This window comes from Bacillus rossius, chromosome 7 (assembly GCF_032445375.1).
Source record: "Bacillus rossius redtenbacheri isolate Brsri chromosome 7, Brsri_v3, whole genome shotgun sequence".
Lineage (NCBI taxonomy): Eukaryota > Metazoa > Arthropoda > Insecta > Phasmatodea > Bacillidae > Bacillus > Bacillus rossius.
This window is the reverse complement of record NC_086335.1, coordinates 61,132,953-61,160,068: the sequence shown is the minus strand read 5'-3', so window position 1 is coordinate 61,160,068 and position 27,116 is coordinate 61,132,953. Positions and strand designations below refer to the sequence as shown.

The window sequence follows — 27,116 nt, the reverse complement described above, 5'->3', positions numbered from 1 at the left end:
CACTTTGTTGATTCCATAGATGTACCTAGTTTATTTTTTATCGTAACTAAAATATTTTTTGTGCGATATTGTCATGCTGTATTTATAATAATAATGTATAAGTATTTCATAATAATTAATAAAAGTAAAACAAAATTAATTTACATCATAATCATAAGATATGATTTCCACGTTAACCCACACACGTAAGGTTTGATAAACATCATGTATCATTGAGACAAATGGATTGAATGGGTTAAGTAACCACTGGTTCTGAAACGAGGCTCCAACACGTGTCTCAGCCTAGTCTCGTACTGCCACAAACACCCCACACCCCGGGTGTACGCCCCTCTTCGGCGTGAATTTCAAAGTCTACAATCCAACGGTTATAGTAATATATGTTTTAAAAAATTTTCCACGTAACCGTTAGGTTGGTCCTGTACTCTATTTTAAGACCCAACTTTTTTGTGATATTTTTCAAGCTGAAAAACGATATGTTTCTTGCAACCGATGAAGTCCTCCATTTCCCCAACTACATAACATGCTCTGTAACATGTCAAGTAAAACCTCTTCTCCTTTAATATTGAAGCTGTCTTTGGGGTGAATTAACTATTGAAGAGAACTGACGTACCAAAAACTTAGCATTTACCCTTTAAATAAAATGTGTCTTTGCTTAAATGCATAGAACTTGAGCAGTGCATCTTAGAATTTATGGTGTCTGAAATTAAGAGTAAATAGTATACTGTATGTTTTGCCATTGTGCAAAGAATTTTATGCCAAATTATTTCTTGAGTTTGTAAATTTCTATGGTTGTTTATCTTGCACATTGATGATAGCTGTTTAGTGTTTCTGTACGTCATGAAATCTGTCCACAGGTACTACCTGAGCCGATTTAAGGATGCGTACCGTCAGGCAACCATTGATATGATGCTGGGTGAGTTGTATTGCCCAAGTTAGGTGCAATTCTGAGTAGGGCTATGCTGCCTTGTGTACATTTACATCTTCCTCTACTTTATTGACGCGGCTAGTATGGTTGAGTGATCAGGTCATTATCCTCCCACCCCCTCCTCCAAGACGATCGGTGTTCAATCGTCTGGGGCAAACCCAGATCTTTTGCAAACAGGAAACGTGGTGGACGTTGCTGCGTGCCAGTGGGTTTTATCAAGGTGCTCCCACCCATTTATTTTGTCTCAATGTTCCATTAGCAACTTATCACCTTTCATTGTCTCTAATTATCTCAATGTCAAAGAGACATTAAGCTCAGATCCATTTCATATGCCTAACACCAAGATGAATAAGTGCTGTCTTTTGGCCCACATTTTGTATAAATACATACGTGTATTAATATATATATTTTTATTAATATTTTTAGTACCTGCAGTTAATGGTTCGAACATGTGTTTGCCTGGTGAGACAACTCGGTTGGATTACTTTCGACTTAACGTGTAAGTTAATGGTTATTGGGTCCGTCCCAGGTCATTATTTTTGTAGTAAGTTAAACATTTTAATAGACTTGACTTTAACACAAAGAAATGTAATGATTTTGTATGTTATTTTGGACGCATAATCAATGTATTGAAAGTAATGAATGTTTGTCTTGGCCCTTTGTGAACAAATTAATTCCAAAAGTGTTGAGGTAAGCGTGACTCTGGCGGTCGGGCGAGGCGTGCAAGTGCCGCGCTCCCGCAGGGAACCCGGTGTCGGCGGACTTGCTGGTCCAGGACAAGGGGGCGGACGAGGAGGACAGTGCGGCCACCGCGGAGCACGTGAAGCTGGTCATCGAGGACTGCAAGAAGATGCTGATCAGCGACGTGGACATCGTGCTGGGGGCGTGGGGGCTCATTGACGCCGATCCCGTGTGAGGTCACAGACCAGGCAGCCTCCGTGTTCCGCAAGCCTTTCCCCCTTACAGTAGTTGCCCTTGTACATAGTGAATATATTTTCAATTTTAATTATTTTTATTTTATAAATGTATTTTTACTGTAATACATTTCATTTATATTTTTAACATTTTTATTTTTGCCTTTAAATTAGTTAATTAATTAAATTTTGTAAATAAGACAGTTTGTTTGATGATGCTCTGGCAACTAATCAAGTATGAGGAATGAGTTCACAAGATAAATGTTTTTATTTTAATTTTTTCACCAATGACTCATAATTTATTATTGAGCTTTCAACTGGTACAAACCCCAAAATGACTTTTATGCGATGTTATAACAAGCCTTGGTTTATAATATTGCTGTACATTTTAAATCCACACAGAAACATATATTTAATTGACTTTTTGAAATAGCTTGGTGAGATATTAAAATAATATTTTTCACTTAAAACTTGCCAAGATGCTAAGATATCTACAACTTCAACTCTATGAATGTGTGGTTGTCATTAAGAAGTGCTCTTTAGTCAACTGAATATATTGTGTTTCAGTAGTTGAATTCCTGAAGAAACTTATGAAAATAGATATAGACAAAAGATCACGCATAATTCCATTTCATGGAAGAAAAAAATGGGGGGGGGGGGGAAATAGAACCACTTTGCCCACTGTTTGCTTTCAGATTCTTTCAATGCCCAAATGCCCCAAATTTTTAGACAGAGTTTTATTGACAAAAAAGGTTGTTTTTTTTTTTTTTTTAAAGAATTTCATTTGATAGCCATGCATGTGAAATACTTATTTATGTCACCATTCCTAGAGAGAAAAATGAATGCAATCATTTAAGTCAGCAATTTTATCTATATATTCGTGATTGTTTATGATTAAGTAAATATTAATGTAAAAGTCGTTACACATCTTAAAGCCTTTGTGTCTTTATGTCTGTGCTTTGGAAGTGTTATTTTAAATGCTGTTGGTTAATCCACTGAGTGACTTAACTGCTAGATTTTCTGAACAAGCTAATTTAGATGTACAATGATGTACAACAATTCACAACATTTCAGCTAATTTTGTGTTAAGTGTATTTGGTAATTTTTTTTTTCTAGCTCTGGTGACCCAAATGAAACAGAAATGGATGCAATTCTTATTTTGACAAAAGATTCCTACTATGTTGCAAAGTAAGTAAATACTATTAGAAATTGTAGGTATAAAATTAGATAAAAATTGTATTTAAAAATTTTTTGATATTTTTTCAATAAATTTTTTGTGGATGTTTAATAATTTTTGTTAATGCAATTACCAAAATTGGTTAGTATAGATGATATATTTTATTAAAATTTTTCAAAGAAACTGGAAATATAATTGCTGTAAACATAAAAAAAATTAGTGGGTTGTCGGAAAGAGTAGGGCAGTGTTAAAAAGTCTCTAATAGTTATTTTTAAAAATATCTGAAGATACCTAGAAAAGTTGTGTGAAATTTAATTTTATATTTTTACTGAGGTATACAAAATGATTCACAGGGGAAGCTATTTGTAGGAGCCAGTCACTTTTGACTTTAGGCATTCATGTAAATTTTATACTATGCTTCAGTGAAGCCAAATTTTGAAAATGAAACGATACAATATTTTCACAGCCTGGAAAATGTTAGGAACAAGTGTGGTATCTTCCTGGTCCTGTCTCTGCCCCTTAAACACGACGAGTTCCAGGGCGGCAGCACGGGAGGAGACGGCACTCCCGGCCCCGCGCTCTCGTCCCGCGCTCTCGTCCCCGGTCGTCTGTGTTGCCGTGCCGGACGCGACGACCCTCTTGCGCAGGTACGACGACGAGCTGGACAAGGTGACCAAGTACCAGCGTGTGCTGCTCGAGGACCTGACGCACATCGAGTTCGGCACGCCCGACGGCCCGGCCGTGTCGCTGTTCAAGCAGTCGCCGCGCACCGCGCACCACTGCGTCCGGCTGCGGTACATGGTGGCGGGCCGAGCCGGCTACCACCACGTGTTCCGCTCCACCGGCCTGCGCTTCTTCAACAACCTGGCCGTGGCCATCAAGACTGACGAGGAGATGATAGGTGGGTGCCCCTGCCTATGGTCCGACCCTCGCTTTGTTTGCAGTGCTACTGTTGTCAGATTCATACTACCCAGCCTGTTAACGTTTAAAATATCATTTTCTATTCCTTCTTAAAATTACAATAATTTTCAAATATTTAATTTTACTGTTAATTGATTTTTCAAGACCATGAATTGTCTGTTGAAACTACCTTTTATTACAGTTGTAATCCAGTTGAAAAAAAAAATTTCAATGCTAAACACTAATTATTATTTAATAGGAGGAACTATTTATAGTATTTGGTCACTATTAATAACAAGGCATTAATAAAATTAGTTCAAAAGATAATTTTTTTTAAAAATTTACCAAAAAATTTATCGTAAAAAAGGTTGAAACCAAGATGGCAAATGTCAATTATTACTCCTTAGATATAAAAATTGAATGACGGGAAAATATTTTTCCAAACTTGTTATTTCAATTTTTTTTTTTTTTCTAAATTTTATGTTTCAGATACATTAATAATAAATTTTCATTCCATTAAAAAGTATGTTTGAACGGAGAAAGAGAGACGCCGGTGACGTTGCAGAGTCGCTGAAGGCGATCTGCGAGGCCCTGCAGGTGGCCCTGGAGATCGCGGGGCTGCCCCCGGTGCCCTTCTCCCAGGGCCGGCTGGACCGGCGGAAGAGCGCGGCCCTGCTGGCGGAGGGCAGCACCGGCCACCGGCTGACCGGCTCGGGCAGCTACCTCGACATCACGGCCCTCCCGCACATGACCCGCAACGTGTCGGAGACGCAGCTGCAGGCGCTCAGGGTCGCGGGTGAGCGGCCTTCCGCTGCAGCTCGGCTCACCTCGTGTGTCTTGCCGTGTGCGTTTGGCACGAGGGCGAATATTCCATGTCGCCAAGCAGGGTCGGCTGAGTTCAACCACAGTGTTTTAAATCATCTCGTTTTATAAATTAAATTAAATTTTTTAAAAAAATTAAAAAAAACACGCTTATATTGCTATATGAACTAAAAAAAAAAAAATAATCTTTAAATTTCAACAGCGATAGAATTAACTAAAAATCTCTGTGAAACCTAATTATTTTATAAGCTTAAAATAAGATATAAGTAATAAACAAAACAATTAATGAAAAAAAAACTTGAATTACATATAAGTTATGTTATAGGCTTGCTTCATTTTTTAAATTTACACTTTTGCACATTCATACATATTTATTATCATTTTGAATTATAAAAAATTTAATATTTTAAAATATTTAAAAAAAAAAATATTTAATATAAAATGCACAATTAATATGTTGCTTCCGCTACTTTAAGAACCACCCTTCATCCCTGGTTTGGTACATGTGCTGCTTTAGGTATTTATTTACTGTGCTGGTTTAGGTAGATACTAGTTTTGATGCACTAGGTATGTGCTACTTTAGGTGACTTCACATAAGCTCATACATTGCTTTAGGTTTTTTTTTTAACATGTTTTTTTTTTTAATATTTGTCACGTATGCAGCATTAAATGTTTGCCCAATGTATTGCTTTCTCAAAAATATGGTAAGGTGTTAATGTAAAAGTTATTAATAATGTTTTGTGATAAATTACCTTATGTACTCTACTTTGCAGGCAGCAAAGCTCTCACCAATGTGACACAACAATTCAACAAACTAAACAAACTGAGTCACAGTTTCAACACAAGAAAAACCAGGCAAGATGCTTACTCCATTGCCACTAACGAGGTACTGTTATCATTCACTACATGTGTGTTGTTTCTTTCTCCTCCTGGTCTGAACATGTATATTTAGTTTTGTCTGTGTGATTGTGTTCGAACTTGAGGGAGTATCTGATGAACCTGTTTGAGATATTAAAAAACCACTGTAGTTGTTCCTGTAACGATTTTTAGAATTTGCATATGCCAATTAATCTGTCTTATAATTTAATTGAAAATTTAGAATCAGGAAAGCAAGCTTCTTAAGTCTACTGCTCCATTAGCATACTGTATACACACACAATATATTTTAATGTCTTATGAGTGATAACTGATAACATATTATAGAATTGGTTTACAGAAGAAAAATAAAGCTTAAAATGTAACTCTAGTGTATATGTGCTATGTTTTATCGCATAATCGTCAACACATTTTATGCCAAATAAAATTTGAAAAGTAGAGGTGTAATTTTTATGCACGAAAAGCACTTTTGTTGAGGTTAAGTTTTTTATAAAAAAAAACATGTTGTATGGAAAGTATTTTATATTAAAAAGCAGAGTGTACAAAAGCACACCAAACAATTTAATTAATTAGTCATACAAAAAAGAATATTTCCTTCAAATTGAAATATATAGATGAAAACCATGACCCAAACATTAACCGTTACTAATGTAGTGTACCCATCACTATTGTCATAGTACACACTAACCATGAAAAAGTGTGGGCTATGAAATGTAGTTTACTCAGCACAAGACAGGGCACGCGCGTTGCATGCAATTGGCAAGCCATCAATATTGATATTGAACTATGAGCACACACTCTATATGGGCATCAACATAACCAAACAAAAATGATACCAACTAGGATTGACTACATTTTTTATAAGCACTACATAGCGGCGACAATCGTATTTCTGTTAAATAAATAAGCTGTAATATCCTAACGAATAATGAATCTCAACTTTAAAATACATAATTTTATATGGGAAGAAAATATTCTGCGAACTTATATATTTGTGTATGTGTGTACCATATGCATGTATGCACCCGTACTTGAACAATGTGCATTGGTTTTTTTTTCCATATTCTGGTGATACCACTGGTCATACTCATAAGTAGTAGTAGACACAAGTTTTTATGGTTTTATTTTCAGGCCAATTTTAATTTCTAAAACAAGAGTTATAGATTTTTTTTTATGAAATCAGTTTATTAAAAAACATAGCACATTACTTAACAGATATAGCCTTAATGTTCCATGCTACTAATTTCTCCAAAACAGTCATTTTGATTGAACCTGATGCACTTTTTCAATATAATGATTTGTAATATACATATTTATCTTTTTGGAATAAATAAAATTAATCTGTTATGTATTTCTGCATAAAAAATGTTCTAAGTTCATGCTGTAAAAATAAGTAAATAATAACAGATGCAAGATTAAAAAAAAAGTTAATTTTTTCCAATTTTTTTATTAAATTGTGGTACAATTTAATAAATCATAATGCTGAATAATTTATTTTATTTAATATAATATTTAAAAGATTAGGTATGTGTTGTTAGAGTTGAGTTTTGATTGAAAATGCTTAGTAGTTTCATTATTTTAACCACATTTCGGTGCTTTGTGATGAATTAAATTCAGTTTTGGTGTTATATGTTTTATTGCAATTCACCGTATAATCTGGTCCCTAGTCTTAAGTTATCAATAACATTTTGTTCCTGCTTCCAGAGTGACCGCACGCAGTTCGCCGTAGGCCCAGCGGCAGATCAGGTGAGCTGCAACAGCAGTAAGCACTCGAGCGGCGAAGAGGATGATAACGTGTCCCTGTACGTCACGGAGCAGTCGTCCTTCGCCCCGGAGAGCGGCACAGACTCCATACACCTGTTCGTTCCCAACGTCGGCATCGTCATGAGCAAGAAGGTGGGCGATCCCAGCGTGTTCTCGGCGCTCGAGAAGGATCGCCAGGTCCGTCCCAGCGTGCCGTTCATCGCCAACGTGTCGCTGTCCCGCGTCGTGCAGAACGTCTCCGTCCACGATCAAGGTTTGTCGCGCTCGCGCTCGGACCTGAACCTCGCGCTGCCCCAGACCGGCAGGAGCGCCCTCTCGGTGTCGCAGGCCTCCTCGATGTCGACGAGCCCGCGGAAGAGTTCGGTCACGACGCCGGAAATAACGGTGGAGAGCGCAGCTTTCCGCCGGGGCCCGGCCGGTCAGGAACAGAGTTCGAACTCGGCCGCTAAGATTGCCGACGAAGTGAGCCCGAACGTGAAGTCTGCGGGGCAAGATCTGGCTTCGGCCACGAAGTTAACCCCGCCCAACACCCTCCATCTCACGCGCAAGCTGTCCCACTCGTCCGGGGAAGTGGATCAGCAGCAAGCTGCGCTCCAGGCGCAAAAAGACGCGAAAAACACGACTGGCGAGAACAAACCGGGCGGCTCGATCCCGAGAGATGCGGCTCAAAATTTCCTGAATAGTCAAAGATCCTCTTCGGTGAAAGACCTCAGCCTGAACATCACATCCTCACAAAGTGAAAATGCCATTCGCTCGATACGCACGGGCTTTACGAATGCAATCACCAGCCCTGTTGCGGTCACCAGAGACTTGGTATTGTCGCCTTTTTCCAAGTTGGCTAAAGGCATGCAGCACTTGGGTGCGAATTTAGATCCGCGGAAACTGAAGTCATCTGGCGGGGCTGTGAGCAGGCACGTTCTGGAGCAGAGTGTCGAAGAACACCGGAAGTTGCAACAGAAATGGAAGAGTTGTCGGAGCCGTCTTATTGCTCTGTGAACTCGCTGTGGCCGCATGCTTACATATGATTTTGTACTTATTTAAGCCTTCGTTTCCTGGAAAAAGTGGATGCATGAGTTATTTAAGTGAGATAAGTATTTAACGTACTTATCACACATATTTACAGGTTAAGTGAATTTTGTTAGGTGATATACAGTATATTGTATGGTCACAAACACGTGGCATATGTAAAGTATTTATTAAAAAGTAGTAGGCAGGAAACCAGAGCTCATGCCAAATTTGTGCTGTATATAATTACTGATATAATGATTGTAGTAGTGATAATACTTAGTATGTAAGATGACACAGAGAAGTAAAATTTAAAATTTGTGATTGATCACTATTGTTAAATACTACTTAAAAAACATAATAGTGCTGCCTTAGCTTTATATTACGTTTTCTGATTGTATAGGATAAAGGCATGTTATAATTTTGCAATGGTCAACACTTTAACTGAAGGTAGACTTCATAGGGTTTTATTTTTATTTGTATGTGTGAATAATTTTCCATTACAACACTTAATTTGTACCATACTTTGCCATGTTTTGAGTTTCATCCATCTACAGTCACTCTGCAAACTAGGCGGTCACTCAAACCTGTGAAGGTTTTTGGCCTCGTCAAGACCACATCAAAACGCTTCCATCTCAGAACTTGGTACACCCCGAGCGCTCTAGGTGGCCTCTGGAGGTGTTTGTACACCCCTGAACTTTTCTGCAGCACTTATTTGAGTCTGTTTTTTGTATCTTCTTAGGACATGTACAGCCCATCTTAGTCTTCTACTTATCACTGCTACAATATCTGGTTCTGTGTGGAGGACTCTTTAACTCTTTTATTTATTATTCTTCAAGTCCCTTTTTTTCCATGTTGGGTTGTCAATTGATTTTGTGATTTTATTTTAAAGACTAATTTTTTTTCTGATTGCTTTGACAAAGTCCTCTTTCGGAGCCATATAAAACAGTCAACTGGATTAGAGTTTTTTGCTGTCTAATTTTTAATTTTTGTTAATAGCCTTTTACTTTTTATAGATTTCTGCCACACCCAGGAACTTTCACCCTCATTATAATTTCTGTTTATTCTGTAGTAGTTCCTGTCTATGATAGTCTGTAAGTACTTAAATTCTTTGCATCTTTCAAAGCTATAATTTCCTACTTTTTTAAATTACTCAAATGTTTTCTTCCAATCCTACCATTGTGATGTTATTCTAATAATTATTCTGTAAGTTTTCTCAGTCCTTCCTCATTCTCTGCCATTAATGTGACTTGATTAGTAAAAGCCAAAATGTTTCACTTTTTTACTACCTCCTACATTAGCTAATTAATTAAATATGGTAGCTTGGATAATAACGTAGCTTAATGTAGCTGCAATTATTTGTTAATCTGTTACATATCAAATATTGTTTCAAAACCATAGTTTAGGACTGTTTCCGTAACTGTCTCCCTAATGCCTTAAAAATAATTTAAGTTTGGAAAGATTCAAATCGTAAGCACAATAATAGTTTTTTTTTTGCCTAGGTGTTTAAATATTTGGGATTTCTGCGAGTGTCATTCAGTTTTTGATTGGTAACTTGGGTTCTGGTTGTTATGTGGACTTGTTATCAACAAAATAACATGGGATGAGTCTGAATAAACTGGATACTCTACTAAAGTATCTAAAGTTCAACTTTTCTCTAGATGAACTCGCCGAATTTTCTGTTTGCTGGTGCATCACACCTTTAATATGCACCATGTGCACCAGTTGCACTGATAGTATTTAAATAAAAATCTCTTGTTACAGGCACAAAAAATAATACATGTATTGATTGCAACAGATTATTATCAAGTAATTAAAGCCGAGTGAAAATTCTTTTAATGTATTCCTCAAAACTTGCTACGGGTAAGCATAGTTTTTGCCACGTTTGTTGATCTTTTCTGCTACTTTTACCTTCTTCGTACTAAGTCTTACCATTTTTAACTCTGTTGTATTACTGTTATGTACGTTTTGGAAATGTTAAACTGCCATGCTTTAAAACTGCTTTAAACTGCAATGCTTTAAAACGATGTAGTTTTTTTTAAAAAGGATGTGAGTTGTACTGTAGGTGATCAAACTGTAGTTTCGTAAAGTTCTTCGGTGTTTACAGTTTACAGTTTTATCTGAACCATCAGTTTGTTGATTCATACAGATTTTTTGATTTATTTGAAGGTTTCTATTTTTGTAAGATAAGTAACTTGTTTGTTTATTTATTTTTCTTCTTAAAAGAATGAAAAAGTTTTATGTTTATGTCTGCTATAAACAAAACTGTATTTAATTATCTTCAGGAATGTTTCTGTAAAATAATTATTTTGATAATACAGTGAAATCTCACTTAGCATGTAGGGGATGTTATGAGATGTATGTACATCTGAAGGTACAATTAATAGTTTTGAAATGTACCTGTTAATTTTCATTTAGAATTCATTGTAAGTTTATAGCGTAGAAAATTTTAAATGAGCTTTCGTGTTTTTTTTTTAACAGACTTTCGGCGTGCAGAAATTAGCACAAAGGAAGTGTTGTGCACAAAGCAAAACTGCAGAGATTGTTGGAGTCAGGGAGGGAACTCGTGGAGAAACTCTTATGTGCTTTCACTCTCGAATGACAGGGAGTTGAATGAAAAGGGCACCGCTTGAGAAGGGTAAACTTGGGTGGCGTCCAGGGATCTGCGAGTACTCGAAAAATGTTCAATATTCTGAAATATTTATGTAAGTTTTTGTTTACAATCACTGTTATACCATGAACGTAGATTGTTCAAATAGTATTAAATGCAAAAACAAAATGTAAGTGTGCCAGAACACACAGTGCTACAAGTTAGAGCTGGCTTATGCTGTGTATTCAATATATTGAAGGTACGTACATAACGTTCGCAGTTATGTGACTGTTGTCACACTTGTCTTGAAAAAAAAAAAAGCCCTCTGTTCCTTGCCATTCTAGTGGGTTTTCAGATGTACGTACTTAGTCCTACAATATTTTATTTTACCAACTATTCCGCGATGCCAAAAAAAAATTTATTTATATTCCTGATAAAGAGTTTAATTTATTTCATTCATAGGTAGGAATTCCAAAATTAACACATTTTCATGTGGCGAAGGAGACAATTTAGAGAAATGTGGCAGTGTGTCTTTAAAGACGAATAAAATAGAAGCTGAAAGCAAGACTGGATTGGTTAAGCAAATTCAAACATCGAGTGTACACATCAATGGTTATAACATTAAATTGGTTTACATACCTTGTTTAGTCCATTGGTAAATATTTGAAACACTGAGAAGTGCTAAATTGATATTTTTATAGCGTATAATGTTATTTTACTTATGCCCCCTTGAAACAGGTTATAACAGTGTTCTACTGTAGTTTAGAAAAACCACAATGTAAAATTTAAATCCATTTTGGCTTAGAAACATTGTTTTGAAGTGTTGATTTTTGTTCAAATTTTCTGGGGTGAAGGCCCCTAAACCCCATTTTTCTATGGGGGGCTGTTTCACAACCACCCTAGGCCCCCCGTAAAGGCCCTTCTCAAAATTATTAGGGCCCCGAAAAGTCAAACACCACCACTAGATGTGAGGATCTAACTTTAGTCTTGGGTCATCATTGGTCAGCTATTACAAGTGCTCAGTATGAGAATATCTTGTGCCATTTGTCAGTTCTTGTATTGGCGTTGGTGAGATTACACTGTATTGCAAATTCTTAAGTAGCAGAATTCACCAATCATTTCTGTTACACAGGCAGTTATTTCTAAGCTGCTGTCTCCCTACATATTGTACCTAGTGTGTGTATTTCTCCTATTACCGTATTTACTCGTGTATAGCGCGCCCTCGTGTATAGCGCGCACCACGATTTTTGCAACTAATTCCAAAGAAAAAAAAATTGAAATTTTTTTTTCCCCCATAAATAAATTTTACTAACATTTTGTGGTACCTGATTATTTAAATTGATGTGTGGTGATGCGTCAGGAAAATACATAAACTCTGCTGTCTAAACGGAAGATAATGAAGCGCTATATCGTCACAACTGGTACGTGGAAGGAAGGAAGGGAGGGAGGCGTGCCGCGCTACGTTGCTAAGCTGGCGCGGAGAACTTGATGACTCACCGGTGAGGAATGGAGGAAGCGAAGAAGTTGCCGGGGGGGGGGGGGGGGGGGGAACTGGTGACAACATTCTCTCTTTCTCTCTCTCTCTTTTTACTAGCTTCTGAGCTGGCTTTCTGTAAAGGGGGGAGGTCTAAAAATAAACAAGAGACCATGATGTGCGAGCTTGCGCGCGCGCGCGTGTGCGTGTGTGTGTGTGTGTGTGTGTGTGAAACAGAGGCCTTGTTGCTTGTGCGTATGTGTGGGGGCTGGCCAGAAACGTCACCCGTCACCCGGCAGTTAACGACTTCCACTCCTCCCCCCCCCCCCCCCCCAAAAATTTTTTTTCCCGTGTATAGCGCGCATCCTTATTTTTTTCCTTTACTTGAGGGGAAAAAAGGGCGCGCTATACACGAGTATATACGGTATTGTAAAAACATTCCTGTCACAAGCATAAGGTGTTCCCTGTAATAGGTGATAAAGATTTAATCATAAATTTTAACCTACTCGTTAACAGTGTTCCTATGATTTCACACAAGTTCAGCTAACTTCATGATAATGCTGTGTTAAATAAACAAATGAACTATACATATATAGGTATATAAAAATGCCTTGTAGAAGGTTGTTCCTTAATAAAGGTATTTGTGTGGTCACATATGTTGGCTACTTGCGTGCATTTGAACATGCACTTTTGTGCACTTGCATGTGGAATTCACGAGTGCATTTTTATTGTGGTTATTTTTGGGACTGCAACAAAGATAAGTTGCGAGATGCTTCGTGTTATTATATCGATGCTTAGGGGTGGAGAGCGGGGGAGGGAACAGAAGTGAAAATTTTAACAGTGCCAGGTTTCTTGTGCATTGATAACAGACCTTGACTTGAGAGGCTTTTGTTTCTCTGTGAGGGTACCTCCTAGAGCGATTAGGTTTGCTATGCATTAATAACGTTATTCACCCAACTTCACTTGCACAGTTGGAGGGGAAAAAAATCTCCAGGGAGGAGCATTTTAACATTGATATTGTACATAAATTTGTTTTCTGTCGAGAAGTACGTACAGTCTGTGAAAAACTAGCATCTGTGTCCACGATACTAGACAAGTAATGCCTGTTTCCAAGGTTAAATTTGGTGCTTTGAATAATTTATTATGTATATTATTTTAATTATTTGTAATAGCAGTAGACTGTTAAAGCTATTAGCCCTTCATGTTGTGTTAAGTGGGGTAGCAATAATATAAAGAAACAATTAAAGTTTTAAAGTTAATATGTTGGGGAAGTTGTTAATTAGCTTGTCATGCTCTTTGACCTGGTTACCCGAACAAATGTGTAAATTGTGGTTATGTTTATAACTTTGTAGCAACTTAAGGAAACTCCAGACCATGCACTTTTATGAGATTTGTACAATAACAAGTAGAAGTTTGTAGGTGACTGTGTATAAGATGATAATTATTGTTGTTAAATTATGAAAAGACACAATGTCTTGCAACATGTAGAGACAAGATTTTATGGTATTATTTTAAGATAATTTTTTTTTGTTTTTGAAATGGGAGATTTGGATGTTGTTGGTTTTTAATTTTATGAATTATTTTTATTCATAAAGATACTGTATTATTCAACAAGTAAGACATTTAAATGTTTCTTAATAATTATTTAATTAAAATAGTATAATTTTCACTGTGAAAATGTTTCTTTTTATTACAGTAAAATAATTTGTAAAAAAGCATTTCCAGGCAGATTCTCTCGAATCCTTAAAAATATTTAGGCAATTTTGGAAAATGTACCAGTCAGTAATATATAAGTTAACAATAAGTGCAAGATGTAAAAAAATTAAGTTAATTTTTTCCTTAGCTATTTGATTGATTTGTTTTAGTGCAAAATACATATGTACTAAATACACATTGACATGCTTTCCGTTGGTACTTTTGTTAGTTTTATCACAATTCACCATAAAATCTTGTCCCTAGTGATAGTAGCCATGCTGTGTAGTCTCCGTTGCTGGATATAAATGTAAACTAACTGAATCATTGATGGATCTGAAAGCCATGTTTCAGTGAGTTCATTATCTTGCAATGAATATAGTGAACTTGCCCAACATTTGTTTTGATATTTCAATGCATTTACATGTTATTTTGCAATTGTCTTTTCAAGTTTGTGTACTGAAAGATCACTTATGGGAAATATGCTTGTAAAAATTAAACAAGGAGGCAGTATTATGGCTTGGGTGAACCAATGTTTATATTCTATTTCATTCCAATTTATTTTCATTATGAAGACAAATGAGCGTGTCCATTGTGCCTTGGTTGAGTCTGTTTTATAATCTTTTGGTTATAGCTGCCAAAATTTATGGTTTTTCTTGATTAACCTATTTTAATATATGGTTTGCCAACTATCAGAATTTTTTTTTACCTTTTGATTAATTTTTTTTTGGCCAACAGTGTAATTAATCTTTGCTAGATATGTATTACTCACAGTTTTTGAAAACATCTTAATGGAAATATTTTCAGAATTGATTTTGATCAATTTAAATAATTTATGTTGCAGGTTTTTTTAATTGCATGTGCAACTTTTACTGTGTTATAAAAGAATAGAATTTCATAAATTTTCTTCTTCTTTTATCTGTTGGTTTGATTTCTACTATAAATGCTTTCTCAAACATTTTTCTTAAAATTTTTCAAATATTATACAATGTTTGATGATTGAAACAATCCATTGAAATTATATAAACTATCTAAATTAAAACTATATTTAAGATTCGAGACAGCCTGTTTAACGAACGTGAAATATTAATTTTATTTACTATTCTGAATTTTCTTTTTTCTTTTCTGCCCACTTTCTATAATGTAATTCAATACCAATTCAAAAAAAATTTTATTTTTATTTTAAGGCACTGATGTTATATGGGAATTACAGTTTATAATATTTGATGTGTAAAATGTACTGATGACATTCTTATAAATTATGCTTTTCTGAAAACTTGTCCCCCAAACATTGATGTCTAGATGGGATTTTTGCATGGCCCGGGCTAGAAGTTGTGCATTAAAATATAAATTCAGATTGTGAAGGGTTAATTGTATTGTTTGAGTGTTGTAAGACTCAGATTTAAGATACAGTTTTTGTATACACAGCAGTGAGTAAAAAAAAATAGGCATAACCTTTTTGCATTGAATGTTCATCACATTAACAAAAAAAAAAAATTCAAACTCCAGCCTTTGCAGGTGTAGGTTTACATTGTCAACTAAATGAATTCACTTGAACAACTTTGACCAGATGTGGCCAACACGGTAGCTGTTAAAACATTACAAGAAAGTGTGTTGGCTGTTTTGAACATGTGAGAGTAAGTAAATGGATTATAAATTTGGCCATGTAGTGTAGAGACAGTGTACAGGCCAAACGCATTGAATCCTAAGGCAGTATTGATCCAATATCTCCTCGGATCTGCTCTGCAATGAAATGTTAGCGGCTGTGAATGTTCAGTTTTTGTGTTTCTTGATTGTAGTACTAGTTATTTATACTTGGTAGCTGAGCACGTAATGCTTTATAAAAAAAATTAATGGAAAATACATGTAGTACAATATAGGTGCTGTTTGCAATGGCTGTTGTGTTAGCACACTGAGACATCTAAATGTAGATATGTGAATGTAAAGGCATGTTTGCTACCATGATCAGTTAATATTTATCTGTATGATAGCAGATACTATCAAAGCATATGTTCTAAAATGATTTAGTATGTCAGTGTGTAACACTATAAGTAAGATTATTTATTCAGGTTTTGTAGTTACCTCTTGTATAAATATTTTAGATTTCTTTTTAGTTTTAGTTTTTTTTTGCTACTGTGTAAGAGTAAGACTTGTTTTGTAAATGGACCAAAGAATAAATGTAAGGGAATACAAATGGAAACAGTATACATAGTCTTCCTGGGTCTTGTTAGTGTTCTCATCTTTCCAAAATGGTTACTGCACATGAACTAGTTTAAAATAGGTACTTTTGTACCCAAGATCCTGTACATCATTGCCAAAGTCACAATATGTGGGACTTTATTTAGCTTGAGTAGCTTTCAAAGAAAAAAAAAACTTTTTTCTTTGTTAGTGAAAACCGGCTGATTGCTGATTGGTTGCCTTGCTAAACCGAGGAAGGGTACACATATGTCATAGAATATGAAAATGCAAAGTTTTTTTTTTTTTGTGTATTCCATTTGACTAATATGCAGTGTAAAAAAATTGAGAAAATATTATGCAACTGTTTTTATGGAGAGGATGAAATTTTTAGTTTTATTTGTTTGGCATTGGTTGGAAAGATGAGTTTTCTTTTAATGTTGTCAGAGGTTCTCAGAAATTAGTTGCTCGTATCAGGACACTAGGTCAGCTGTTGTTCTCCGGCACAGAGAGTTGTCTGTGTGTTCCCGCAAATACTGTTCATGAATAATGATTATCTACTGTTACGTATTTAGCAATTCGTGTTTGTGTACTTGGATATCTACGTAATCTGTTTGCACAGCATTCCCAGAGTAGTGTGAAGCTAAATGTTGCAGTTGTAGTTTATGGGTAACTAACAATGTACTTCAGTATATCGGCGGCTGTGGCTAGCTTACAGTTTTATAGCAAGCAGACAGTTAAAAGAAATAATTTATGAACAACGAATTATGGCTGAACACTTTTTGAATAGTATAAGACCTGCGAATTTGTGTACATGTAAACATGTGTCTGGCATACATTTTCACGTATATCAAAACGACCATTCTCCTAGACATAATTTCCTTCATATTATGTCATCACGTATTTTTTGCTTTTGACAACTGGATGCAATTTATAAAATTATGACCACTTCTTTAATCATTTTGTCTTGAAAGTACTTCTGTCTTCACAAGGTGTGGTGAATCTCTGAGTGACTATACTAATCTCCATCAAGACTCATTTTATGAGCCCAGAGTTGATACTCAATTTGTTCTGATTACACTTTAACCTTAAGAATCTCATCTCCTTTTATTTTATCTTTGTGATGAAGACACTACGTGCATTATTCAAGGTGCACAGGTTTTGCTTTTTGTCAGTTGTGTAATAACGTCACTAAATTCAAGCATCTGCTCAAATCTACGTGCATGTTTTGTTATTTGTTTTTTTATGGTATCCAGGAAAAGGTTTAAGCGCTAGTAAATAGTACTTTTTTTTCATTCAAATTCAATACAAATCAAAATCATCTGTAATATTTTGTTACGTGAGTGCATGTTTTTTTTTCTAATTGTTTCCATAATAGTTTTGTTTTGTAATTTTTTGTGTGTCAACTGGCATTGATGCAAATAATTTTATGTTTATTATCACTCGCTTTTGTCATACCATGAGCAGAAATATTATACATGTTTTTTTGTTAAACTTATCGAAGGTTAGTCATTATGATCAGAGCTACAGTTTTCTGTGACTCATTTAAATCTTGTTCATTGCCAGATATTTTGCGAGACTAGAGCGTAGTAAGTAACAGCCACTAAAAGTACCAGCTTTATCAGATATTGGCAACAGATACTATCTGTAGCTGATAAGAGTCAGTTCCTAAAAGATTGAGCATGTTGACAGTTCTCTGTTAATCTGTTGTATCAGTTGTTCAACCTGTAAATTTTAACCAGGCACTGGAGCACAATGGTATCAGCTAAAGATTTCAACTGCAATTACTATTCCTTGATTGTGTGCATAGTATATGCAGGGGTTGTTCAGAAATTCACTCGAAATATTTCAGGTTGATGGTTCTGTACTAATATTGAGGTAGAGTTTATATAAAGCCACGTAAAAAGTCAGATCTGCTCAGCTAGAAGACAACCCAATGTAATTAAATTACAATTTCCCTTTAATACTGTCATTGTAACAGGAGATAAGAATTTTCAAATTCAGTTTTATTTTTTTGCACACAAATTTAGGATGAGTTGTTGACTGAAGAAAACAAGTTATGAAGTGTGTCTATAAAATTACTACTACTACTACTATTACTACTACTACTATTAAAACAATCCCACATCCATACAAAGTGCTGGAAATTCCTCCACAAAAACATTGTGAAAATGAGTTTCAAAACATTTTCCGTCCGTCAACACCAAAAACAGTATAAGTAATTATGAAGACTGAAGAAAAATTAAGTTAAGTAATGGAGTCCCTAGTTTCATCACGACCGGGGCGTTGGGTTCCTGGAGGGGTGATTGCTGCACGGGAAACTCCAAAGTCCCGCTGAGCCAAAGACAGATGCCTCTAGTCTGATAGGTACATGAATATGTGGTGAATCATGATACAATGGAGGGAAAAAAAACATCGAAAAGCATTTCGATACACCATATAACACCAAAATTCCAGTTCATACACCACAAAGCACCAAAATGCAACTAAAACAACGAAAGAAATCAGCATTTTTGGTCAAAACTTAACTCTTGACGACAAATACCTAATCTTTAAAATAATAAATGGAATGAAATAATTTATTTAGCATGACATTTGTATAATCATTTAATTTAAAAAAATTGGAAAATGTTTTTATTTTTAAACTTGCATATGTTATTAATTACATACTTGTTTTTACATTACAATCTTAGAACATATTTCAAATGCAGAAATAGTTAGCAGATTTAGTTTATTTGTTCCCAAAAATTAGACTTGTTTATTACAAATTGTTATATTGAAAAAGTGTGTCATGTGTCGGTAAAAAGGCCACTGTTTTGAAGAAATTGGTATCGTGGAACATTTAAGTATCAAATTTGTTCAGTAATTTGGTATGTAATTTAATAAACATATTTCATAAAAAATAAAAAACGAGAACACCGAAAGTCTCCAATTTTAAAAACGAAATTGGCCTGATAATAAGACCATAAAATCTTGTCTTTACTTATTGATGGGAAGATGTTGACTGTGGCCTTACCCGATTCAACAGGCGTTAAATTGTCCTTCGCTGCATCAGCATGACAAATTCGGTGAGCTACCGTGCGACACATTCTTCCTGTTAACAGCTTATGTCTGCTTTCCTTCTCCTTGAGAATTGGAATGCTCACATCAACCTTATCTTACAGCCAATCGTGCCACTGTTAACACTTACAATGTTCTCTCAGCCAATCGCTACACAGTTTTCAATATATAAAGATTGCCCACGATTTCTTAGTAATGGACTTTCCGAAAATTCATAGTGAATTAGAATTATCTGTAGAAATAATCTAGTGAGAAACCTTATACTCCAGATTTCCCACACTTTTAGGAACACCTGCCGTATGTTCTCTCAATAAAATTTTTATCAGAAAGTTTATCTAATGTTCTAGAAACAAAATACCTTACATAAGTACTGAAAAAAAAAAAACTAAAACATGAAGAAAAATATAAAGAATGTGTTAATACACACGTTAACTTGGCCAACAATTTGAACATGCATAAATATTGTTACAAAAAAAATGTTGAGGGGAAAAATGAGTTTGTAAGGAAAGCCCAATTAATTTTATATAGTTTTATTTGCCACTAATATTTACATCACTAATTAAATCACCACACTTAATGCCTGTTCACAAATCACCAAGTATCTGTCTAGTCCGCAGTTCGCACTCCTCACGGAAGATAAGACTCAACGGTGGTACGCCCCTTACCTCTCACCAGTCCGCACGCACAGTCACGCGCCACTCTGTCACACACCCACGGTCCGGTCGCTCCGCGTCCTGTACCGATCGCGAGGGAGGAGGGGCGGGGGGTTGTCCATCTCGCCCTCTTCGCTGTACTCGTACTTCACTTCATTTTGCTTTCGGAACTCCCGCGGTGATGTGTCGCGTCATCCCGGGCCGACCCGATGCTCGAAGCATCCAGAACAGGGGCGGAGTCACGTCAATCCACGCAGTGGCCTCCGAAAGCCCGTGGAATTCCCAGGCCCCTAAGGGTTGGAGGAAGGAGCATTGGCAAGGCAGGGGGGGGGGGGGGGGGCCGGTGGCGAAGCCAGGCCACCCTTATTGCCAGAAGGTATGCGCGGGTGACGTCTGTGGCCATGCGGGGTCACCGGGCCAGAATGAACGCTGGAAGACCCACTCAGGCCCACACGCATCACGGCCTTACTTCCCAGGGCGCTCGTAACAATATTAGGTCATTAAAAACCTGTTTTGCGAAATAGTCAAGTTCCGCCAAACTGGTATTTAGTAGGTTTGTTGGTGCACGTGGCGAGGTCTCAGGTCGGGGATATCTTCCTGAGCGAACCTCGACATGCTGCCTCCGCTGCTGCAGGCCAGTGACACGTGACGACGTAGCTGTCGGGAGCAGTCGGCGAATATTACCTCTAGGCTTGTGAATCGTGGTCGCATCGTAGTTGAACGATGATTCTTTGACCTGCCAACAGATCTACATCTTACAAGAAACATTTGGTTTCATTTAAATGCTGAGTATGATTGAAAGACTGGTTAAATGGTATGTTTCCAAATTACTTCACCTGAGCATATCTGTATCTGTGGGTTTGGTTGCATTTGGTCGGAACGTATATTCCATTCAAGTTCTGTTAACATGTAGCTGAACATGCTGTGGAAGTAGTAACAAATGACATGCCTTTTAGGCTATTATCTAATTCTCTGTAAATTTGTGTTCTTAAATTACAACATATAGAGAAGATATATTGCAAGCGCGTGATCTGTAGCAGTGCAGTGGCTGCAAAAAAAACAGGAGGCAGGTGACAGTAATATACTATTTACAAAAAACATACTTTTGCACTATGATAAGTAGAATACATAATTTAACAAATTATTTATGGAGTTAAGTTTACCTTGTTAGTTTCTATTCTCATGTAATCTTGTGAACATGTTTTCTTGAGCCAGTGTAACCTTCATGTAACAGAGGGGAGAGTTTTGACTTTTTTTTTAAACCAACAATATTTTTCATGCCGGGGTATATGGAGCTGACTTCGTGAATTTAGTGCCCTGAACCAGTGGTGTGTTTTATATCTGCTATTGCAGAGGCATAAGAAACAAGGATATTATTTGGTGCCCAGGATTTATCCTGATCACCGAGCTTAACACCATAGTATCATGAGAAGCTCTGTTTACAAGGTAAGGTGTTATCTTTTAATGTGTATTCTCCACATATGTAGCAAAACACATCAGGATGATTTACACAACTTCTTCTCTACTGGAACTCATTTTTTATCATCTTCTATCTATCCTGGATGGCTAAAACTCACAAACTGACCTCAAATCTAGTTTGAAGCATTCAAATGAAGGATGGGATTCCCATCCTGGGCTATCCCAGTGACGAAGTGGCTTGAGTCAAGCAGGCGGTTTTACTTATTTTTTCTAACTTTCTCAAAAAGTAGAGTTGATAGGGGGAAAAAAACTAATTTCATATTTAGATTCAGCACCCCAAATATAGCTAAAATCAGTTCGAAAATCCTGGGCACCAAAACAAAATTTTTTCTTGTTGGCCTGTGTTATTTTTATTTACGGTGACTGTTGCCAAAACTTCTAATGTGACTGAAATGTATGCCTCACACTTTGTGGTTTTTCCGATGCTAACTGAATCATTCTATGACTTAAGATGTTAGTTGTGTTTATGTCAAGTTGTTGCATGTTGTGATTGGCAGTAAAAGGAATAACTTTTTTTTGTATTCTATAGTGAATGGGATTGTTCTTACATAAGTGCTATACATTTTACTTTGTATATTATACAAATAATAGAGAAGCATTTTACAGTTTGTTTTTTTTTGCTTAGAGATTATTCATAATAATTATTATAATTTATAATTACTTTGAAAATTAAATTAACTCTTACTTAGTTCAAGTTTTGATTTTTTTTTTTCATTTAAGAACTATGTCAACTAATAAAATTGTAATTGGTATCAGTTTTGTATACAGATTACAGGCTGTACTTTTCTTATCAACATTTTTGTCCGGAAGGTTCACACAGTTCTGTTGACTTTTTGATATGTGCACCAAGATTATTTTATAAGGTTAATTTTTTTGTTTTTGCATTTAATTATTCTCTGATAACAGTGTCAGTCCTGATAAAAAGATCTGAGTAATGAGTAAATTCATATGTTTTCGGTTGCAAATAAACTTATAATAAGAAACTAGGACACAAAATTTTAAACAGAATTCTTTATAATAATGCAGAGTGTGATAAATATTTGAAAAGTATTCATTTTAGGGAAAAACTAAAAATTTTCCCCTTTTTAAAACCGAACTAAAATTCTCAGGGCTAGCCAAACAACAGGAGTATAGAATGTGTCGCATGTAAATACCGAAATGCTAAACCTGTGACGACATTTCCTCCTAGGCCGGAATTATCATCGCCTGCACTTTTGAGGTCTTCAGTAAAAAAGTAATTCTGTTCCCATGGCACTTTAAAAAAAAAGTTATCATCATGAGTGATCATATACAAAACATGAAAGCTGAAACAACGTACATACTCGTATTTTCATACGCATGCACGTCCTTAGCAGTGCGTTAAACCTAGAAACTTACTAGTTCCTTGCACGCTGCTCACAGCATCAGCAGAGTCTACATCTTTAGTTTTTCTTTTAACATCGTCATGTTTCCAAGACACTTTTTTTCCTGCTTAGATAGGAAATCAATTTTTTATCACAAACGCCCATGGCCATATCTGTAGTTACTGGACGAGTTGTGTATTTTTATGCCTCTTGACCACAATATTATCAAATGTTTGTGATGATAATGATATTAGAGTGCCCGTTTATGTTTGAACTGCGTCGCACTATGCTTGGAAACGGTTTTCTTTGAGAAGAATCACTGTAAGTAGGTATTTGCAAAGTGCTTATCAACGATAACAGCACGTACTTTTGTCGACTAACTCTGAAAAGGTTAAGCATTGGTGTCTTCGAGAGGGTTTGTAAAGACAGCAGAGTCGTAGTCAGCGGTTCCCCCCCCCCCCCCTCCCTCCTGCTATTTAAAAGAAACAGAAGCAAGTACAGAATGAGAAAATTAAAGCAACTTAGCTACATAAGTTTATTGGGATTATTTTGGAAGAAATCACATAATCCTTAGTGGGCTGCAATAACATATATAGCCCGATATGCCTCGCACATAGAAGCAACAGGAATTGTGTTTCCAAGTAGTTGATATTCAATGCTGCTTTGCATATATACTTTTGACTTGTTTTAGCGAAATCACCAAATAAATGACTCAAGCACCATGTATGAAAGACAATTAAATAAAAACCATTATATCAGTTTTTGTTATCACGCAATTTCATTACTTAAATTTCTATGTGTATTGTTTGAGTTCTAAAAGTCTTCTTTTCCTTTAGATTTTAGTGTGGCAATACATATTTATTTTAATGCAACTATAAAGAAAATTTGATCATAAAAAAGATATATAATGGTTATACTGGACCCCGCCTTCACGAAATCCTGGCTTTAGCACTGAGCAAGTCTATTTTGTTTAATTTTCTTAATTTTTTTCAGTAGAGTGAAAACAATTGTTCCTTTAAAAGGCGGGATCACCAGGATACTGCGAGACAGTGCTCAGTGCTCGTGTGTGTGGTTCTCCACTTGCGAAGGCACCTAGCGAGGGGGCACAACATTTGAAAGTTGTACTTGCGTTTGGGAGGACCCGGGGTTTGAATCTCTGTCCATTCGTCCATCTTGATTTTGGATTTCCAAACAGCCTCCAGTTCTTACGGTAGACCACGGCGGATTTACCTTTGCTAACATCCGTGACTTGTAATGTCAAAACGTGCTTTGTCTTGTCTTCACTTGTCAGGAAACACGGTTGGGAACACGGGGCTACAAACAGGTCCAGGTGTTGTTGGCGGAGGCTGATGGTCTGGCATCTGACAACACCATCGCTGCCCTTCGCCAGTCCCCGGTACCCCCCCCCCCCCCCCCTTTTCCCTCCTAAAATTTCACCAAGGTCGTTGCCACGTGTCGCCGTGACGGTAATGGATCTTGACAAACAGTAGAGCGGTTGCCACACACTGTACCTCTGTCACTAGGCGCCCCCCCCCCCCCTCCTCAACGCAGGGGCCGTAGCCAGGACGATGTGTGTGAGGAGGTCCTGAATAACCATTATACTATATTTGTTTTTATGAGTGAGTTTTCATTATAATTTTTTTTAAAATAAAATTGATTGTCTTACTATAAATCTCAGGGAATATCAGTCTTTTTGAACTCCAGCATATTTACACACAGAAATTTAAGTTATGATTTGCTTGAGAAATGAAAACTGAACATTTTACATTTTGGTTTTTATTTAATTGTATTTAAAAAATGGTTCTTAGTTCAATTATTGTGATGATTTCATTAAATTAAGTCTTAAATACACGTATGTTAATGTTATTAAAAAAACATGAGACACGCATCAAGTTTTTTGAACGAAAGACATACTTCAGTAAAACGTGCGCAAACCAGCATTAAATATAGACAACTTGGAAAAAAAATTCTTGTGACATGAGGCATAATCAGGCTATAATTGGTATTTTGTCGTGCATATTCCTACAAAATAAGTCTTGCTAAATTTTATCTTCCATCAGAGTTAATCACAACCTTTTCCAAAGTGAAATGGGCCAGGTGAACCACCTGACTCAGGACTGACATTGTTTATTTCTATTATGGAGCATAGTATTTGTAGAATATTTTGTGAATCATGGTTTCCTTTGAAATTTATGGAGGAAAAAAACACACTCTTTAGAGTAGGAACAAAATGAGTAGTGTGTTTTAAACTTGATGACCACTGTTTTGCTGCACAGAGTAATCACGAATTTGAAATGTAGGCATAGTGACCAGAATTTTGAACATTGATTCCTGTTGAACTACTGTCAATTACTTGCTTCAGCATCAAACAACATGATATGCACCAATATTTTTGTAGTCGTTTGAAGAATATGGCTAGATCTAAATGTATGTGTATGTTTCAGAATATAACGCTGGTTAAAATACAAATAAATATTTTTGTTTTATTTAATCTCACACTTTTCCTGTGAAATTGAAAAGTTATGTAAGTCACAGTTAAGTAGAGAGGTTGTACAATGAAGTGCCTCTTAATAAAGTAAGAATATTAATACATTATGTCAGTGCTTAATCGTTCACCTTAAAGTCAGTGTTACAGTTAAAATAAAAAGCTACTTTAGTAAAAATTAAATGATGTTTTATTTTCTGGGGTGTGCTACAATCATCCGAAAATGTTTCTCTGCAGATTATTAAAACATTTATATTTAAGAACTTACATTTTCATGTCACTATAATAGACTAAATTTGACCTGAATTACTGAGTTTGCTATTACTTCTACAAGATAATACGTTCAAACGGAAGCGATATTCTTTGTATTATGGGAGTAAGAGTGATTTTTATGTTTTTAAAAAAACCGTCCCCATTTCTACCCCTTTTGTCAGGTTTTGCCCATTAATGAACTCGAACGTTAATTTCATGTATCAGTTTTAAAGTGTTTTGTGCAAAATTACGGGAGTTATCGTGTCCATAAAAATGTGATACACATGCATATAAAGTTTTCAGTTGGCGATGGTTTTGGGGTCTATAGACCATGAAACGAAAAACTATGTAAAAATTTTCCGGAAGTCGCAGTATGGTAACGGCTACAATATGTAGTCTATCTTCGAAATATACCTAATTATGCATGGCTCTTTTAATTGCTGTTGGTGGAGGCACTTATCACAATTTTTAATTTCTGCTTCGGGCGAAGAAAAGCATAAGTCCGCCCCTGATCAAAACAATGGCCAGCCCTTCGCATCAGTGTTGCTGGGTATCCCAGAATTTGATCCTTGGTGCCAGTTGAGGTGTTTTATATCTTGAACTTAATAAATACCATAATTCTGCATTTTTTTTTTTTTGGGGGGGGGGGGGAAATTGGAATCAGTTTTCAATTTGGAAATCAAAAAAATTTACGTAAATCGGTCAGAGCCAAAACTTGAGCGGAACATTACTGTATTTTCACTTGCAAAATTATTTGCTGTTTGAAAGTAAAAACCAAAGTATATTGTATTATTAATCTTTTGACAATCATATGCTGTTTTGGATCTAAATTCATTTTTATAGGGGTACCAAGATTAGAATTTCCCGGTTGGTACTAAAATAATATTCTCCATTCAGCACATCTGAAGGTCGTGGGTGCATTAACAACGGTTAAATGCTGTGTTTCTTAACACAACTGTCATTTTTTGTTTGGATTTAAATTACTTTTTAGTCTGGATTTTCTTGATTGTCGGTTTTTTTATCAGCTGTCTTGATAGTGCAGGATATGTTTGATTAAGAGTTTTTGTTATTTCACGCTTTTAACGAGACTTGAGGTTGATGACACATCTTCAGGCGTGACAGCTGTAATCCTGTTCTCCATGAAGAGACTGGTTACTTGCATCATGCTGCTAACCAATCTGTTAAGGAGCCCATTTGAATCCAGGGAGTTACTGCACTGTTGCTTAAGGGTGTATGACCCTTTCCAGGTCATGATTTTAGATTTATATAAATCACTGATCAACTTTTAGACATTTTCAATCGTTTAACTTTCACGAAATGAAAAATATATATAGTTGCATACTTTTTGCATAATTAGCTGCCAAAGTTACATTTTTAACCTTTTTGGGTTGTACAAATAACGAAAATTTAATTTATTGCAGAACTGAAACTTTTTAGGATTAACTGCAATGCCACTGGCTACTTCAAGAAATGGTTTGCATTTCTATCACAAAAACTCATTTCATGTTACTTGGCTGTCAAGATCATACA

At 36.0% G+C, this 27,116-nt stretch overlaps 1 protein-coding gene and 1 long non-coding RNA gene across 2 annotated transcripts in view; one reads left to right on the top strand and one right to left on the bottom strand.

The window, feature by feature from the left end:
- LOC134534171 (phosphatidylinositide phosphatase SAC2) overlaps window positions 1–12,511 on the top strand; it is a 34,342-nt gene extending 21,831 nt beyond the window's left edge. The window contains exons 10-16 of the mRNA XM_063372308.1: window positions 855–913; window positions 1,669–1,837; window positions 2,956–3,027; window positions 3,664–3,917; window positions 4,482–4,712; window positions 5,512–5,624; window positions 7,319–12,511. Of these exons, the coding sequence (XP_063228378.1) occupies window positions 855–913; window positions 1,669–1,837; window positions 2,956–3,027; window positions 3,664–3,917; window positions 4,482–4,712; window positions 5,512–5,624; window positions 7,319–8,374 (1,954 nt within the window). The 3' untranslated portion in view covers window positions 8,375–12,511. The remainder of the gene's footprint in view (window positions 1–854; window positions 914–1,668; window positions 1,838–2,955; window positions 3,028–3,663; window positions 3,918–4,481; window positions 4,713–5,511; window positions 5,625–7,318) is intronic.
- Window positions 12,512–13,184: 673 nt separating this feature from the next.
- Window positions 13,185–26,237, bottom strand: LOC134534174 (uncharacterized). Its single transcript, XR_010075449.1, has 2 exons — window positions 20,864–26,237; window positions 13,185–20,763 (listed from the first exon to the last, which is right to left on the bottom strand). It is a non-coding gene; the product is annotated as an uncharacterized LOC134534174 (long non-coding RNA).
- Window positions 26,238–27,116: the final 879 nt, after the last annotated feature.